Source organism: Stegostoma tigrinum, chromosome 5, assembly GCF_030684315.1.
Source record: "Stegostoma tigrinum isolate sSteTig4 chromosome 5, sSteTig4.hap1, whole genome shotgun sequence".
Taxonomy (NCBI): Eukaryota; Metazoa; Chordata; class Chondrichthyes; order Orectolobiformes; family Stegostomatidae; genus Stegostoma; species Stegostoma tigrinum.
Window position 1 is genome coordinate 95,696,861 of NC_081358.1, and position 17,068 is coordinate 95,713,928.

The 17,068-nt window shown below is 39.5% G+C and overlaps 1 protein-coding gene across 5 annotated transcripts in view; it reads right to left on the reverse strand.

Moving 5' to 3' along the window:
• Window positions 1-2,531: 2,531 nt before the first annotated feature.
• Window positions 2,532-17,068, reverse strand: part of nbeal2 (neurobeachin-like 2) — a 218,230-nt gene continuing 203,693 nt past the window's right edge. For all 5 annotated transcript variants that reach the window (XM_048528978.2, XM_048528976.2, XM_059646160.1 and 2 more), the window contains 5 exons: window positions 16,649-16,765; window positions 14,929-15,090; window positions 13,225-13,373; window positions 11,210-11,345; window positions 2,532-7,742 (listed from right to left, as the gene is read on the reverse strand). In XM_048528978.2, the coding sequence (XP_048384935.1) occupies window positions 7,635-7,742; window positions 11,210-11,345; window positions 13,225-13,373; window positions 14,929-15,090; window positions 16,649-16,765 (672 nt within the window). In that variant the 3' untranslated portion in view covers window positions 2,532-7,634. The remainder of the gene's footprint in view (window positions 7,743-11,209; window positions 11,346-13,224; window positions 13,374-14,928; window positions 15,091-16,648; window positions 16,766-17,068) is intronic.

Sequence of the window (17,068 nt, forward strand, 5' to 3'; positions counted from 1 at the left end):
ATCAATGTAACGGAGGAAGAGGTGGGGTTTAGACGCCTGAAAACAGACGAAACTTTGGAAGAATCAGGACCAATCTAAAACAAGGAATTAAGAGGGCTAAAAGGGGTCATGAAATATCTTTAGCAAACACGGTCAAGGAAAATCCCCAAAGCCTTTTATTCATACATAAGGAGCAAGAGGGTAACTCAAGAAAGGGTTGGCCCACTCAAGGACAAAGGAGGGAAGTTATGTGAGTAGTCAGGGAAATTGAGTGAGATTCTTAATGAGTACTTTGTGTCAGTATTCACTGAAGAGACTGGCGTGATGGATGTTGAGGTTAGGGACAGATGTTTGATTACTCCAGGCCAAGTCAGCATAAAGAGGCAGGGAAGTGTTGGGTGTCCTAAAAGGCATGAGGGTGGACAAGTCTGGATGGGATCTATCCCAGGTTACTGAGGGAAGCGAGAGAAGAAATAGCTGGGGCCTTAACAGATATCTTTGCAGCATCCTTGAGCATGGGTGAGGTCCCGGAGGACTGGAGAATTGCTAATGATGTCCCCTTGTTTAAGAAGGGTAGCAAGGATAATCCAGGTAATTATAGACCGGTGAGCCTGACATCAATGGTGGGGAACCTGCTGGAGAAGATACTGAGGGATAGGATCTATATACATTTGGAAGAAAATGGGCTTATTAGTGATAGGCAGCTTGTTTTTGTGCAAGGGAGGTCATGTCTTACCAACTTGATAGGATCCTTTGAGGAAATGACAAAGTTGATAGATGAGGGAAAGGCTGTAGATGTCATATACATGGACTTCAGTAAGGCATTTGATAAGGTTTCCCATGGTAGGCTGATGGAGAAAGTGAAGTCGCATGGGGTTCCAGATGTACTAGCTAGATGGATAGAGAATTGGCTGGGCAACAGAAGACAGAGAGTTGTAGTGGAAAGGAGTTTCTCAAATTGGAGACCTGTGACCAGTGGTGTTCCACTGTTGGGACCACTGTTGTTTGTGATGTACATAAATGATCTGGAGGAAGGTATAGATGGCCTGATTAGCAAGTTTGCAGATGACACTAAGATTGGTAGAACAGCAGATAGTGAAGGGGACTGTCGGAGAATGCAGCAAAATACAGACAGATTAGAGATTTGGGTGGAGGAATAGCAGATGGAGTTCAATCCAGGCAAATGTGAGGTAATGCATTTTGTAGGATCCAATTCAAGAGCAAACTACAAGGTAAATGGCAAAGCCCTGGGGAAAACTGATGCACAGAGAGATCTGGGGTTCAGGTCCATTGTACACTGAAGGTCACTACGCAGGTCAAGAGTGGTCAAGAAGGCACATGGCATGCTTTCATTCATTGGATGGGCTATTGAGTACAAGAGTTGGCAAGTCATGTTGCAGTTGAATGACACTTTGGTTCAAGCACATTTGGAATACTGCGGACAGTTCTGGTCGCCACATTACCAAAAGGATGTGGATGATTTGGACAGGCTGCAGAGGAGGTTCACCAGGATGTTGCCTGATAAGGAGGGCACTGGCTATGAAGACACGTTAATTAGATTAGGATTATTTACATTAGAAAGACAGAGGTTGAAGGGGGACCTGATTGAGGTCAACAAAATCATGAGAGGTATAGACAAGGTGGATAGCAAGAAGATTTTTTTTTACAGAGTGGGGGACTCAATTACTAGGGGTCACAATTTCAAGGTGAGAGGGGAAAAGTTTAAGGGAGATATGCGTGGCAAGTTCTTTACGCAGAGTGTGGTGGGTGCCTGGAACACGTTGCCAGCGGAGGTGGTAAAGGTGGGCACGCTAGTGTCATTTAAGATGTATCTACACAGGTACATAAATGGGCAGGGAGCAGAGGGATACAGATACTTGGAAAATAGGTGACAGGTTTACATAGAGGATCTGGATTGGCGCAGGCTTGGGGGGCCAAAGGGCCTGTTCCTGTGCTGAAATTTTCTTTGTTCCTTGATCAGCGTAGTAACATAACCGTTGTATTACTATACCAGATCTATCTTACTAGACTGTGCTTCAGGCAGAACTATCTCAGATTAGACTGTTGGACAGAAAGCTGCAGTATTTTATTCTGCATGTTACCATTCCTCAAAACAAAACTGGAAGGAATTGAGAGAGAAGGATCCAGAAATCGCAAAGAATCAAGGAGAAACAAAAACCCCAAAATAAGAAACTGAAAAAAGAAAGTAGAGGTGAAATTTGGCAATTACAGAAATCTGTGCAGGTTAGGCGAATCGGCCATGCTAAACTGCCCAACATGTCAAGGGATGTGCAGCCTAGATGGATTAGCCTGGGAGAATGTTGGGTTATGGGGATAGGTTGGGGAGTAGGTCTGGGTGGGATGCTTTTCAGAGGGGCAGTGTGGACTCAACTGGCCAAATGGTCTGCCTCCATACCTGTAGGGATTCTATGATTTATGATTTTCTCAAAAAGCATATGACTTGAATTTCAGTAGGGTGATTCAATGTGTGCACAAACAAAAATCAAAGCATGATATTTTTAAATATATGTATTTATAAAACATTTTCCATTTTCAGTGTTTTTGAAAGCAAAAGTTCAAGTCACATACACCACAAACAGTAAGTGGACAAACAGATCTAAAAAAAGGCCACAAGATATATTTTTACACTTAAGGCATCTTCTCTGTAACAATGTGCACGTGCGTACGCACACACACATGCACACGCACACGCACAGACAAACAGAAAAAGGGAAAACACATGTACCTGTACACATAAATGCATTGAATTTAAATTCAGTGTCTATGGAATGTACTCATTGAAACACCTATTCTCCAATCAGGCAGTGGAATAAACACAAAGGCAGCTGTTGTTTCCTTAAAAATAAAAGCTTCAAATCCAAGCAGTGACTATTGGCTTTATAACTTGACCTAATTTTGTTTTTAAACTGCTGATAGAAAATACCCATAGCGGTGTCTCTTGTTGTTTGCTGTAATGGTCTAATGTACATAGTGCAAAACACCACACTTGAAAATATATCCACTTTCCATTTTCAAAACCTCTTCAAAAAAATCTTCTTCACAATCACATGTTCACAAAAGTATCAACATTTCTTTTACAAATCACAGTACTCAAGTAGATGTCCAACAAATTTAAATAAAATTTAGTTGCCTTCTCCAACAAGCCAAAGTATATTAATTCACATACACATGAAACGTTTTACAACAAGAAAGTATTCAGCCTGCTAGCAGGAAATTTGACATTGATGTTGCTGCCTTATTTTAAGATAATGACAACAAATCTGCATATTCTGGCAGTATGGAGTAGATATCAACTAAATGTGGAAAATCTGTTTTATGTTCCCTTCTCCTTGATTCAATTTTTGTTGAAACAGGCTCCTAAATGGAAGAAGTAAACAAGTCCAAAAGTGCTCTTAATTTAGGATCACTGAGTCCACTGTCTGCTCTCAATCAACAACCAATGTGAGACTCAAAAATTGCAGAGACTTATTGGGCACAATTCTAAAAATCATTGCTAGGAGTTTGGAGGAAAGACCACAAATTAGTTTGAGATCAGAAGATGCCAGGGTCTTCAACTCTGCAAGCAGGCAGCTTAATATTTTTATGATGCTTCCTCTCAAGTATCAAATTTGCCGAGCACTCCCAGTCCCTTAAGATAAGTGGATACTCGAGAAACTGAGTGCTAATGACACTCAGCTGGTGGCACATGCAGTGGCAGTGTGGGTGGCAGGTGCCACAAGTTGGAGGAAAGGAAAGTTAAGAACGCACATGGAATTTATTGGAATGATTATGTTACAACATTTGGTTGCATCCTATCATATTGTAGCCAGAAAGTAATTTATCATACCATTTGGGAATATAATAACCTCATATCACCATACATATTTGTAACTCTAAATATAATATTGTTGCTGCTGCTCTGTGATCAATTTAGATGGTGAACTGGTTGTGCCTCTGATTGTGGTCAGAGTTTGGGCTAATGCTAATTTCGTAAGGGATGTTTATTAAGCATATAACAGAAATGAAAGCTGGCTTAATTTAAAAATTGAAACGTTGGGAACAAGTGATGTTTGTAGATTCACTATGATGAAACTTCAATATCTAAAAATCAGGACTTTCCTTCCAGCTGCAGGTTTGGACAGTTAATAGGGTAAGGGTTAGCTATTTAATCCAAGATGTCAACAGTACCCATATGTAATCTAAGGAAAAAAAAGAGAACATGAGCTCTATTTATCCATGTTCACATGTGAAATTCCAAAAGGAATTACTGAAGGTAGGAGGCAGAATCATCCCAGATTTACCACACTCTCCACGCCAAGTTGTCAAGGTCAATTTTCATGTCTCCACCACTATCCAGACTGAGAGCTACCTGCTTCGCTTCAATTTAAAAACCATGGCCTATGTGGCCCAAACTCTGGTACACCTAAAGCACAAAAAGGTGGAGTGTCCAGAATAACTTTTATACAAATTATTAAGTTTAGTTTTCATTGGTTAGAGCACTTCTTTTTAATCCAATGCAAATATAACATCCACATCAAAATCATGAAACATTGTCTGTTCTTGCTGGGCCAAAACCACGTCCCAATGCAAACGTGAAATACCCGGCCTGTTTTCAATAAGTCTAAAACATTGTTCCAAACTATGTCGGCATTTTTTTACCAATTCTTTCTTGCCTTAGAATTCTGGTGAGCTGCTTTTGTGAATCATTGCAGTCCATGCGGCATGGTCACACACCAAATGCTGTGAGGTGAGAGACCTCAGAATGTCAACCCAGTAGCAATGAAGGAACAGTCCCAAGTTAGAATAATGTGCAATTTGGGGTTGAGTTTATAGGTGACATGCTTTGCTGGTGATTTTCCCTTGTCCTTTGAGGCATGGAAGATTGTGGGCTCATTAAGTATTACTGTATATTACCTGTAACTAAATTATAATTATTTTCCCATGGAGCTAATTACTAAACCAAAATAGTATATACTAAAATCACTTTTAAAAAATCCATTAAATTCAAAATATCCCTTAAAACTAATATAACAGGGCCCAAAAATCTTCTGACAGTAAAAAAAAATGCTTGATGAATTTTAAAGAATGATATTTATAGGATACTGAGATGAGAAGAAGTGAGTTTCCTGATTAAACAACCACCTCAGCCATAAATAAAAATCAGGAATCAAATATCAGCAGTTTATATACCATCATTAAACAGATAATATTTGTCAATCACAAGAGATAAGGTGAAGGTGAAAGGGGCCAGTGAGTGAATATGTGCCATTTGAGTAGCTCATTCTTGTGAGAAGTGAAAAGATGAGCTTGCGCCAGAATAATGATCTAGTAATAGTTTCCCACTTCGGTTTTAGCACCAGACCAAGTTTCAAACAAGTCAACACATAAAACATAAAATATTAAAATGCTCTACAGCAATTTTAAAATTCATTCTCTTATTTTCCATCAGCTTTCCTTCCGACCCCCCACCCGCTGAAAAAGTTACAGAACAGTACCAGGGACTCATGACTATAATTTCAACCAAATGTCCATTTATTACATCTGCGCCAGACAGCATGCATCAGGACATTGTTTAACCTGTCAAGTGGCCTCAATCTCAACTTCAACTGGCTCTATAGTGATCAGGAGAGGAAATCCTGCCTGAATCTCCAATCTTCACTATTACTCAAGAGAATTAAGACCAAATGTTATATTCCGATTCAACTTAATATTCTATTATTAAAACTATCTGTAAAATTGAGAATAGTAGAAGGGAAGACAAGTAAATCAAAAAACATCGATTCAGTAATCGCAAACTGGGGTTCAAAAGTATGTAGATTTCATTCAAAAGTCCTGGAGGCAAATAAATTAGGTTAAATGTAGGAGTCAGCGTCATGCATTTTGATTTTGAATGAAAGGGAGAAAAAAATGCATTGCAACTTAGAAGGATTTAAGGAAAGAAACTATCATGTTTAAATTAGGAATAATATTGGAAAATTTATCACAGAGAGTTGTTGGAAATCAGATGCAATAAAAGACATGCCTCCTTGATGACAAAGTTGGGAAAGGCATTGTTAGTCATGGCCATCAATAGATTGGCCATTTTGCTCATTTTATGCCAATATATCAGCTCTTTGATACAACAATCCAATTACTGCTCATAAATATCTTCTGTTCAAGTATTTATCTAATTCTCTTTTAATACCCTGCTAAATTGTCTGGACCTTATTACATGACATAGTGATTCATGAAGAATTAACTGACAGTGGATAATGGTGATAACTGTACATTTTCAGGTGTGAATGGAACACAGTGGTAGATTACAAGTGCTCAGTAAGCAATTTCAAACTAATGAAAATGATAGATGCAACCTCCTGTCATGTGATCCCAAGGAATGGTGCTCCTAACTGAAGGGTAGAACCTTAAAAATCTTATTGTAATGAGAAGACTAAGTCGGTAATAATCGCCACAGCATTTCGCTGGTTCCTTTTCCAGTAAAAAAAACTTCAACGCACAATTGTATAAATTGGAGTGGGGTACCTTAAGATGTTCCTGACTTCAAAGATTTTGGTTTAACAGTATCACAATTAACTCAGCCCAACAGATCCAGTAAATTTCAGGTACAAGAGATTTTGGTACAAGGTTGCTGGAATTGTTCTCCTTAAAGCGAAGGAGATTGAGGAGAAATTTGATAGAGGTGCACAGAATTAATTCAAGTTTGGATAAGGTAGACAGGAAAAACAAGCCATCCAAGCTAACGGGTACAAAGATGAGGGCATATAGATTTAAGGTTTTTACAAGAGACCTAGGGGAAATACAAAGAAGAGTTTTTAATTACACAATCAGTGCTAATGATCTGAAATTAGCTGCCCATAAGGGTGGTACAAGTAGTGATGATCAATAATTCCAAAAGGAAAGTCGAAGTGCAATTGGAATAGGTGAGTTATGGGGATAGGGCAAGGTAATGGAACTGACTGAACTGCTGACACTGACTCAAATGGGCCAAACATCCCTTCTCTGTGCTGCAAATGAATTTATGGGAAATATAAGGTATGGAAATGGACGCTAAAGACTAACTACTAGCAGATGAATTGTACGTCAGCTGTTACTATGGTATCAAGTTTTAGCAGATAACAATCTTGTACATATATTTTAAACATTACCGATATGTCTTATATCTTTAGCTTACCCAATTTGTAACAGTGACACAAAGATTGAAAAGATGAAGATTCAGAGCAATGATAAAAAATATCCCAGCCCTACAAAAAATCTCCTCCAAAACTCAGTTATTAACATCTTCATACCCTCATAATAACTACAACATTCTACATGTACCCGGAAGTTCACGCTGTGCAGAAAGAAAAATGTTGTCAAAAATCAACAAATGTCTAAAAACAATTTTAAAAGTCCTTGCAGTATTAAGGCATCGAATCATTCTCCCACATTCATTGTAAACATTCAATGTTTTAAATCCTTTGGATCTGAACAGGCGCCTTGGTTGGTGAAAGCAGTTCATCATACCAAGATGAAGAAGCACAGCCCTCTGCTTCTCCAGCCTGCCAGTTTCGCTGAGTTTTCATCTTTGAAAAAAAGTTTTAAATAAATTGTAATGTTTGTTTTTGAAGATTGTAACAGTGATGGATTCTTGGTACAATGTGGCTAATCGTAGAGGAGTTCTACTTTGTGCTTGCGTCAGTCTTGTTGTACTCCGTTTCTCCAGATGACACTTGGGAAATGCGCCTGGTGGAACTCCACAGCCGCCTAGCGAACTGACTTGACCGCATCTGAAAGTAGGACAGAGATTAAACTAAGAGGTGCTGTTATGAGTCGTCCACTTCCCTCTTCATTCAGAGAATGTCTACTGTGTGGAAGCAGGCCATTCGGCCCATCAAGTGTCCACCAATCCTGTGAACACCGTCCCACCCAGATCAAGCTTCTATCCTACCCCCCATAACCCTATATTTGCCATGACTAATCCACCTAACCTTCATATCCCTGGACACTATGGGCAATTTAGTATGACCGATGCACCTAACCTGCACAATCTTTGGACCGTGGGAGGAATCCAAAGCACCCAGAGGAAACCCATGTAAACAAGGGGAAAATGTGCAAACTCCGTATGGTCACCCGAGGGTGGAATCAAACCCAGTTCCTTGGCACTGTGAAGCAGCAGTGCTGACCACTGCGCCACCATGCCACACCATTCCACTCCTGAATGTTGTTAAGTTGTGGCCACGTGGATACAGCAACTCCTCAGTGCCTTAGCTATGTGACAACTCCTGATGCGCAACTCTGGACATTTCCACTTTCTAATTACCATCATGGCTAATCAGCACCTCAAATCAATTTATCTGCTTCTTTTTTATATACATGAACAGCAGTAAGCCATTTAACCCATTATGCCTGCTCCACCATTCAACAGGATTCTGGCTGATCCAAGAGTCCTCACGTTCAATTTCCCGCCCTCTCCTCCTAACCTTTGATTCCCCTTCTATCAATCATCTAATTCAGCCTTAAATAGGCACAAAGGTCCTGAGAGCTCTCTGTTTCAATGAGTTCCAGTCGATCCTTAGAGAAGAAACTCCCGCTCACCACAGTCTTAACTTTTCAGAGAGCTTAGAATAAAAATTTCTTTTGTATCAAGGAATCAGGAATAAATGACTTGGAGAAAGGAACTGAATGTATCGTAGCCAAATTTGCACACAATAGCAAAATAGGTGCAAAGGCAAACTGCAAGAAAGATATTATTATATCTCTTTAATTCTGAAATTATGCCCTCTGGTCCTAGAATCTCCCATAAAGGGAAACATCCTCTCAACTTTTACCCTGTTAAGCACCTTAAAAATCACCTTTCATTCTTCTGAATTCCAATGGGTGGAATTCAAACCTGAGTAACCTTTGTTCATTAGACAATTCCCCCACACTAGGGATCACCTTAGTGAGCCTTCTCTGAACTGCCACCCATGAAATGAACCCTTCCTCTAAATACGGGGACAAAAACTGCTCAGTACTCCAGATATGGTCTCACCAGCATCTTGTACAGTTGTAATAATACTTCCAGTTTCTCATAGTTCAAACGCCCTGGAATAAGGGCAAGCATTCCATTAGCCTTCCCGATTACCTGCTGCAACTATGCTGGCTTTCTGTGTTTCATGCACAAAAATACCCAAGTGGGTTTGTATTCTGGCCTTCTGCAGCTTTCCACCATTTAAATAATACTGGTTTTTATTCTCCCTTCCAAATGAGCATTTTCCCACATTACACTCCACCTGCCAATTTTTTGCCTGCTTATATAACCTATCAATATCTCTCTGTAGAGACAGTAGGAACTGCCGATGCTGGAGAATCGGAGAGAACACAGTGTGAAGCTGGATGAACACAGCAGGCCAAGCAGCAGAGGAGCAGGAAAGCTTGATGTTTCGGGTCGGGACCCTTCTTCAGAAATAGATCTGAAGATGGGTCCTGACCCAAAACGTCAAACTTTGACTCCTCTGATGCTGCTTGGCCTGCTGTGTTCATCCAGCTTCACACCGTGTTATCTCAATATCTCTCTGTAAACTGTTTGTATCCTCCCAAAACTTGCTTTTCTGCCTATTTTTGCGCAAATCTGTCTGCAGTACTTTTGCCTGCTTTTTTCTATCCTTACTTTATCCTTTCATACAAAAGAAATTTTTGATTTAAGTTATGAAAATTTCAAGTGACCAGGCATTCAGTTTTTCAGGGGAGAGCAGCACCGGGGGGACATGCGCTACTCTAGGAGGCGCGGCTGCTACGTGAAGTGGAATGTGACAGTGGGACAGTGCCAATTAACTATTTAAAGGAAATGAAAATTTCAGGGACTTGGAGATACAATGGAAGAGTAGGACCATCTGTAAATACTTTTTGAAAAAGCCAATGCAGACTTTGCTGGGTGAATTTTTTGCTAGCTGAGCTGGAAGGTTCGTTTTCAGACGTTTTGTCACCATTCTAGGTAACATCATCAGTGAGCCTCCGACAAAGCGCTGGTGTTATGTCCCGCTTTCTATTTATCTGGTTAGGTTTCCATGGGTTGGTGATGTCATTTCCTGTTCTTTTTCTCAGAGGGTGGTAGATGGGCTCCAAATCAATGTGTTTGTTGATGGAGCTCCGGTTGGAATGCTGTGCTTTTAGGAATTCTCGTGCGTGTCTGTTTGGCTTGTCCTAGGATGGATGTGTTTTCCCAATCAAAGTGGTGTCCTTCCTCATCTGTATGTAAGGATACAAGTGATAGTGGGTCATGTCGTTTTGTGGCTAGTTGATATTCATGTATCCTAGCCACCACTTTGATTGGGACAACACATCCATCCTAGGACAAGCCAAACAGAGACATGCACGAGAATTCCTAGAAGCATGGCATTCCAAGCACAACTCCATCAACAAACACATGGATTTGGAGCCAATCTACCATCCCCTGAGAAAAAGAACAGGAAATGACATCACCAACCCAAGGAAACCTAACCAGATAAATAGAAAGCGGGACATAACACCAGCGCTTCGTTGGAGGCTCACTGATGTTACCTAGAACGGTGACGAAACGTCTGAAAACTAACCTTCCAGCTCAGCGAGCAAACTCACGTCCAGAACCTCAACCTGAGCTACAAATCTTCTTAAAAATCGACTTTTTTGCTCAACTGGCCTGGGTCTGAGTCCCATTCAAGTTCAGGTTACAATGACATAAATGAATAATATTTTGACAAAGTAGATCATTCAGTCACTTGTAACTACTCAACACATAAGGAACACCTTAGATTTACAAATCACTCCCACAGGTCATCCCAAAGTGTGTCTCAGCCAATTGATTACCTGAGGTGCAAACATACTTTATTAATAGCCTAATGCAGTGAGTGGCCAATTCATACACAGGAAGATTCCATGTGCTGAAAATTAGGCGTTTAGCCTTTATTTTGGTTTGGTAGCCCTGGTGGTGTGACTGCTCTTCAAAATTTCTACAATATACTGATATCCCAACTGATGGAATGGCATTACTGATACTGCAGGCCTCCTTTAGTAATACATCACAAATTAGTCAAGATTAGGTACTCACTTCTCTGAGCTGAGATGTTTTGGCCTTTCTTTGAACTTAACATTTCCATGTAACTTATTTGGCTCAATATTAATCTTAACACATCAATGAAACATCATCAAATGATTTAATTCATTAAAGTGTTATAAAAATGATGTGTAATTTCGATTATACCCCCAAGCGTCTTGTGCCTTTCTGACTGTGATTTACCTCAGAGCGTTTTCCCGAAGCTACCACAATTAGTTTTCCATCATTCAATCCAACTAGAATATGGCTGTTATCTTTGGTAACGGAGACACAGTGAATGGGAACCTTCATGACCATTTCCTCCACTGCATTCTTCAAACTAGAGAAAAAAAGCAATGAAATAACATGACAGGCATTAACAAAGTCAACTTCTCTGACACATGTGTCATTACCATCAGACTGTCAATAATCTACAATAGTCTATCACACTCAATTTGAAGAAATTTAAATTGACTCAGCATCTACAAGCTTTTTGAGGGTGAAAATTATTGATTTCCATTAGTCTGTGAGAAAAAGTGATTCCTGGTTTCCTAAACTGTATAGTTCCAAATATTGTTCCCTCTCATTCCCCCACGAACAGAAAAGTTTCTGTGTCAATCATATTTACGCACTCAAACTTTTCAACAGGGAATACAGCCATATTAAGGCAGCTTGTACTCATACAGCAACTCTTTAAATCTTGGTTTTATTCTAATAAATCTGTGTTATAGCCAGTCCCATTCTCCAACCTTATCTCCAGAGCCCTCTAATCATTTTCAAATCGATATCTAGGTTTCTTTTGTAACGTCCTACGAAATCCATCTCCACCACTTGGCCAGGCAGCACATTCCAAATCCTAACAACTTGCTGCGTAAGGAAATTTTCTCCTCATCTCAGTCCTAGCTGTCTTGCTGACAATCTTGAAATTATGATCCCTAGTTACTGACATATCAACTACTAGAAACAGAATATCCTTCTCTACTGTGTCAAAATTGTTCATTATTTTGAATACCTCTGAGGTTCACCTCTTAACCTTTTGCAATCCAAGGAAAATGAGCCCAATTTCTCCCATTTTTCTTTCTATGTAAAATTCCTTATTCCTGGTATCATTCTAGTAAATCTCTTCACGGCTTTAACATCCTTCCTTAAATTATAATGTCCAGAACCAAGTGTAATACTCTAAATGTGGTGTAGTCAATGATTTGTAAAGTTCCTCGCTTTTATACTCTCAGTCTATTTAAAAGCCAGAGGATCCCATATGCCTTCTTAACAATTGATTCAACTCACCTGGCCTACCTCAGAGAATTATGTATTTGAACCAGAGGTCCCTCTGTTTGTTTATTGTCACATTGAGTCTCTCCATACTTCTTCTACCAAAATGCATTACCTCACATTTGTCTGCATTTAAATTCATCTGCTAGGTGTCTGCCCATTTGGCCAACCTGAGAGTGTTCCTTTGAAGTCACTCAGCATCATCTGCATAGTTCACTATTCTCCCTAGCTTAGTATCATCTGCATATTCAGAGATTTTCCCCTAGCACCCATCTAATTATTTAGATGAATCAGAAAAAGCAAGGGTCCTAACACTGATCCCGGTGGGCAGCTCTCACTTTCAACTTGTCACCAGTCTGCCAAATGCCTACTTATTCCTACTCTATGCTCTGATTTTGGGTACACCAGGACTTGACCATTGTGTTGGTGCTGCTGTCAGATTTACTTATCTATCTGCACCATACAATTACCAAAAGCAGAGCCAAGAAAATCTGGCACCAAATACTTAAGATCCATGAAAAGGTTAGAGTCCCCTGCAACAGAATCAGTAACACAATGCTCTTGTTGTGACCAAAATATTCAGGATATTCAGATTGAGAACAGTGCAAAATAATTGATTTTTTTTTAATAGGTTATAAATACAGAATTAAGCTCCAATTATACTTTCCCATCAAACAGTCAGGGCAATGACAGCATGGGTTAGACACAGCCAAATCTACTCCGCACTATTAGCATTACCCAGCTTTAGCACTGACTCATCCATCTTCATCTTATGTGGTTCAAAGCCACCCATTTATGTACTGAACCATTTAAAACAAATTTTTGTTTCAAATGCATACATTTATTTGAGTTTATGGTGTTGAAGACAATCAATCTCCCCCATATTTCAATAGCACTGATCTGTCTTTTGTGTCAAATAACAGTGTGAATAGAACCAAGCACTTTACCTTTGCAGGTCCCGGATCTGCAGCGAGCACTGCTCAGTACCCAGTACCACAAACTCCTCAACGATACACATTGCAGTCACCTGCTCATCCATGGGCACAGAGGCCAGGTGTTTGCCATTCACAGAATATAGATGTAAGAACATCTTATCCTAGATTTAAACAATCTCAATTTAGTTAATTTCATTAAGTGAAAGGAGATAGGAGATATTAATAGCACAAAGATTTCTTAAATATCCCTTTAACTAACAGTTAATTGAAGTTCTGAGGAAAGGTTATTGATCGGGAATGTTAACTGTTTCTCTCCTCACAGCTAATGCGAAACCTGACATTTTCTTTTACACTGATTCAAACCACTGTACGGTCAACCTATCACACAAGGAGTTAGAGGAAGCTTTGGTTTGTAATAGGTAAGTCACATCCAACAAATAGGTTGAATTTCCGAAAGATATAACATGTACATTTTGTAGAACAGTGATATTGTCTTTACCTGTAGGCATAAGTTTCATGTCCCAACTGCCCCAAATACATGCTGTAACTTGTCTGAACAATGTTATTAAAAATATCAATAACATCAAATGGCAATTAATTATTGATGAATGCCATTTATTTGGATGTCCAGAAGACATTCAACAAGGTTCTAAAGTCAAAATCGATAACACGTAGAACTGGAGGCGACTTATTGGCTTAGGTACAAAATTATTAAGAAAATGATAGAGCTTATTCAAATTAGTAGGATAAGACAAATGGTGTCTCCCAGGGATGCAGTGTTAGATGATGCATATTTTCTGATATCTTGTGAAGCTGTTGGTTTCATTCATCCAATACAGCTATTACTGAGTTGGCTTTGTCCAAACTTATGTTACATCCTGGAGTAAATCATTAATAAATCATACTTTTTAGGATAACATGGAATTCTTAGAAAAATCAATGCTGTGTTAATTCTATGTCTTTGAAAGAGCATTAACAATTCTAAGCAGTCAGGGACCAGAACACAGTGCAGGTAGCGGTCACAAAAAAATTGAGGTGACAAGATCCTGGTCTACAGACATTCCTGAACAGGCATCAGAGTTTTCCTGCATCTATGCAAGTGTTTGGAAAGGCTAGCATATAGTCCTCAGCATGAAGTAAACTAAAATGTGACCTTGAGCTACATGATGGATATGATTCTGACATCACATGTACCTGTTCTATATTTAGTGTTTAGAAGTTATCATTCCCTAGATATAAAGGAAATTAACCATTCCTTGTCAGATGATAATCCCCATCTGCACAAGTCCATAAAACAAAGAAGCAGAAGTGGGCCATTCTGCCCACTGAGTTGCCATTACCTGCTTATGTATCTCTGGCTACTGAATCTAAAATATTTCAACCGACTATTGCCACAATGCACTTGACACTCTCATGATTCTTCGTTACTTTCCCCAAGGAACAAGACAAAGGTTAAGACAAAAGTCTATTCAATCCATTGAATTATGCCAAGCCAAAAATGAACTAATGCCATTTTGTAAATCTTGATCTGCAGCCTTGCAGGGTACTGCACATCAGGTACATTTTTAAGTAATTTTTAAAAATGCGATCAGTGTTTCAGTCTTGGCCACTCTTTTAAGACAGTATGTTCTGGATTCCCTCCGTCCTGAGTGGGGAAAAAAAAAGACTTATTTTGAACTCCTCTAATCATTCTGCCATTTTGAATTGTGTTGTTACCTTGGATGATGCTCTGCTTTCTATACTGCTGTGAATAACAATCTGACCCTCGCATCCAATGACAAGGTCATCAATGGTCATGGGCAGTGTGCTTTCACAGGGCATTCGTAGGGTCCGCATGAATTGACCGCGTCGAACTGTATGCACAATGACAGTGCCATCCTGTAAAAGTAGAAAGGCTTAAGAATTGTAAAAATATTGGGTCATTACCTTCCTCAGGGAACATGACAATAGAATAATAGAAAATTTAACAAGAGGCTATTCAGTCCATTGAGTTGTTCACTACAGCCCACCATCAAATCAACAGTAGAGCACAAACAAATGAAAATCAGGGTGCAGCACCCACTACTGCTGTCACAGATAAGATGTATCCCAAACTGCAACCGAATGTGGAAATTTCTGGTCTCAAGTCGCAATCAGATACGTTAGTCATAGCTTAGCTGGTGGTACTAGTGCTCTTAAGTTCGAAGTTTTAGGTTCAAAAATCATCTCCATCAGCGTCAGCCTAACATTTTGAACTTAATCCCTGGAATGGTACGCCATTGGAGAAATCATCTTTTGGATGATCTATGTCAGGATCGACCTAAAAGATTCCATGGCACTATTTTAAAGAAAAGAGGGGCAGTCTTCCCTCTGCATCCATATTTAGCCCTTAAATCTATATTATAAAAGCAGATGAGTTGGCTATTATCACATTATTGATTGTGGGAGCTTTTTGTGCAAACTGTCTTTCAGGTAGCCCGACATTACAACAGCGGTGTTATTGAGAGGCCCTGAACTCCTTAGCAATAATGGGGACAGACTGGCAAAGTAGTTCTGTTGTGAAACAACTTTAATTGCTTTAAAGTCAGAACAAATTAATTAAACTACCTGTAAACTACAACAAACTCAGTCCAATGAGGCCTTTATATTTGCCTTATTAGTCGAATGGAAAAGCATGCAAATTATTTTGCTGCTTTTGAACTTCTGTCTCAAACTTCTCTATATGCCTGTCTTTAAAAAAATATTAATGGGATATGGGCATCATTAATTGTGCATTCATAACTGCCCTTGAACTGAATAGCTTGCTAGGCCATTTCACAGCCAACCACATTGCTGTAGATTCAAAGTCACATGACCAGGCAAGGATGGCAGATTTTCTTTCCTAAAGGACATTTGTGAATCAGGTAGGTTTTTGTGAAAGTTGAAAATGCTTTTGATTCCACATGTTTTTAGTGAATTGAAATTTCACCATTTGCCTTGGTGAAATTCAAAGCCATGTCCTGAGAATATTAATCTGGGATGTCAGTCTAGTGACATTACTACTAGGACACTGCCTCCTTCTCTATTAGGATCTGGACTTTCTCTGTCATGTGGATTTGATAGATTGGTTGACTTTTATCAAATGAACTCCTCCCTTTGTGCAATCATATATCCCCACGGTCATAGTGCCCTGAGGATATTTTTCTTAATCACCGAGGTATAAATTATGTGAACATGTTAGCCATGTTTTCCTGCATTCATCATTCTTCTGCTTCATTTCTCCCTCAAGGCTGCTATCACTGTTTTCATCCCTTCAATATTTCTGCCTTCAACCCAACACAAACCACCTCAAGGTCTCAGCCTTCAGTTGTTGGTAGCAGACTGATCCTGCTCAGCTTTAACATCGAAGTACTAAATTACAGTAACCCAATTAATAATCCTTCCATGCTCGCAATTATTTATATTTTGGAAGATTCACCTTAGACCCTGATACCGCCATGTCAAGCTCCGTACTGATGGCCACACACGTGATTGTGTCATCATGTCCATAGAGGACCTGCACTGGTTTCTGAGACAGACCACAAGCAAATCCACCCTGGAAAACACAACCACAAAAGATGAATGAACTGGAGCATTTCAAGAAAAAACAAAAATTCATTTCTTAAACTGCTTCCACCCGTTAGACGATTTACATTAGCCATGGCTCAACAGCACTGCTCTCATTTTGATTCAGAAGATTAAGGATTCTAGTCACACATACAACACTTAAGGATAAAACAAGCTGACACTCCCATCCAGTACGATATGTGCTGCAGTCTTTCAGAAAAAGGTCAAACAGATGTCCTGTTTCCCATCTCAGGTTATGTAAGAATTCCTTGATGCTATTTGAGGAAAGACT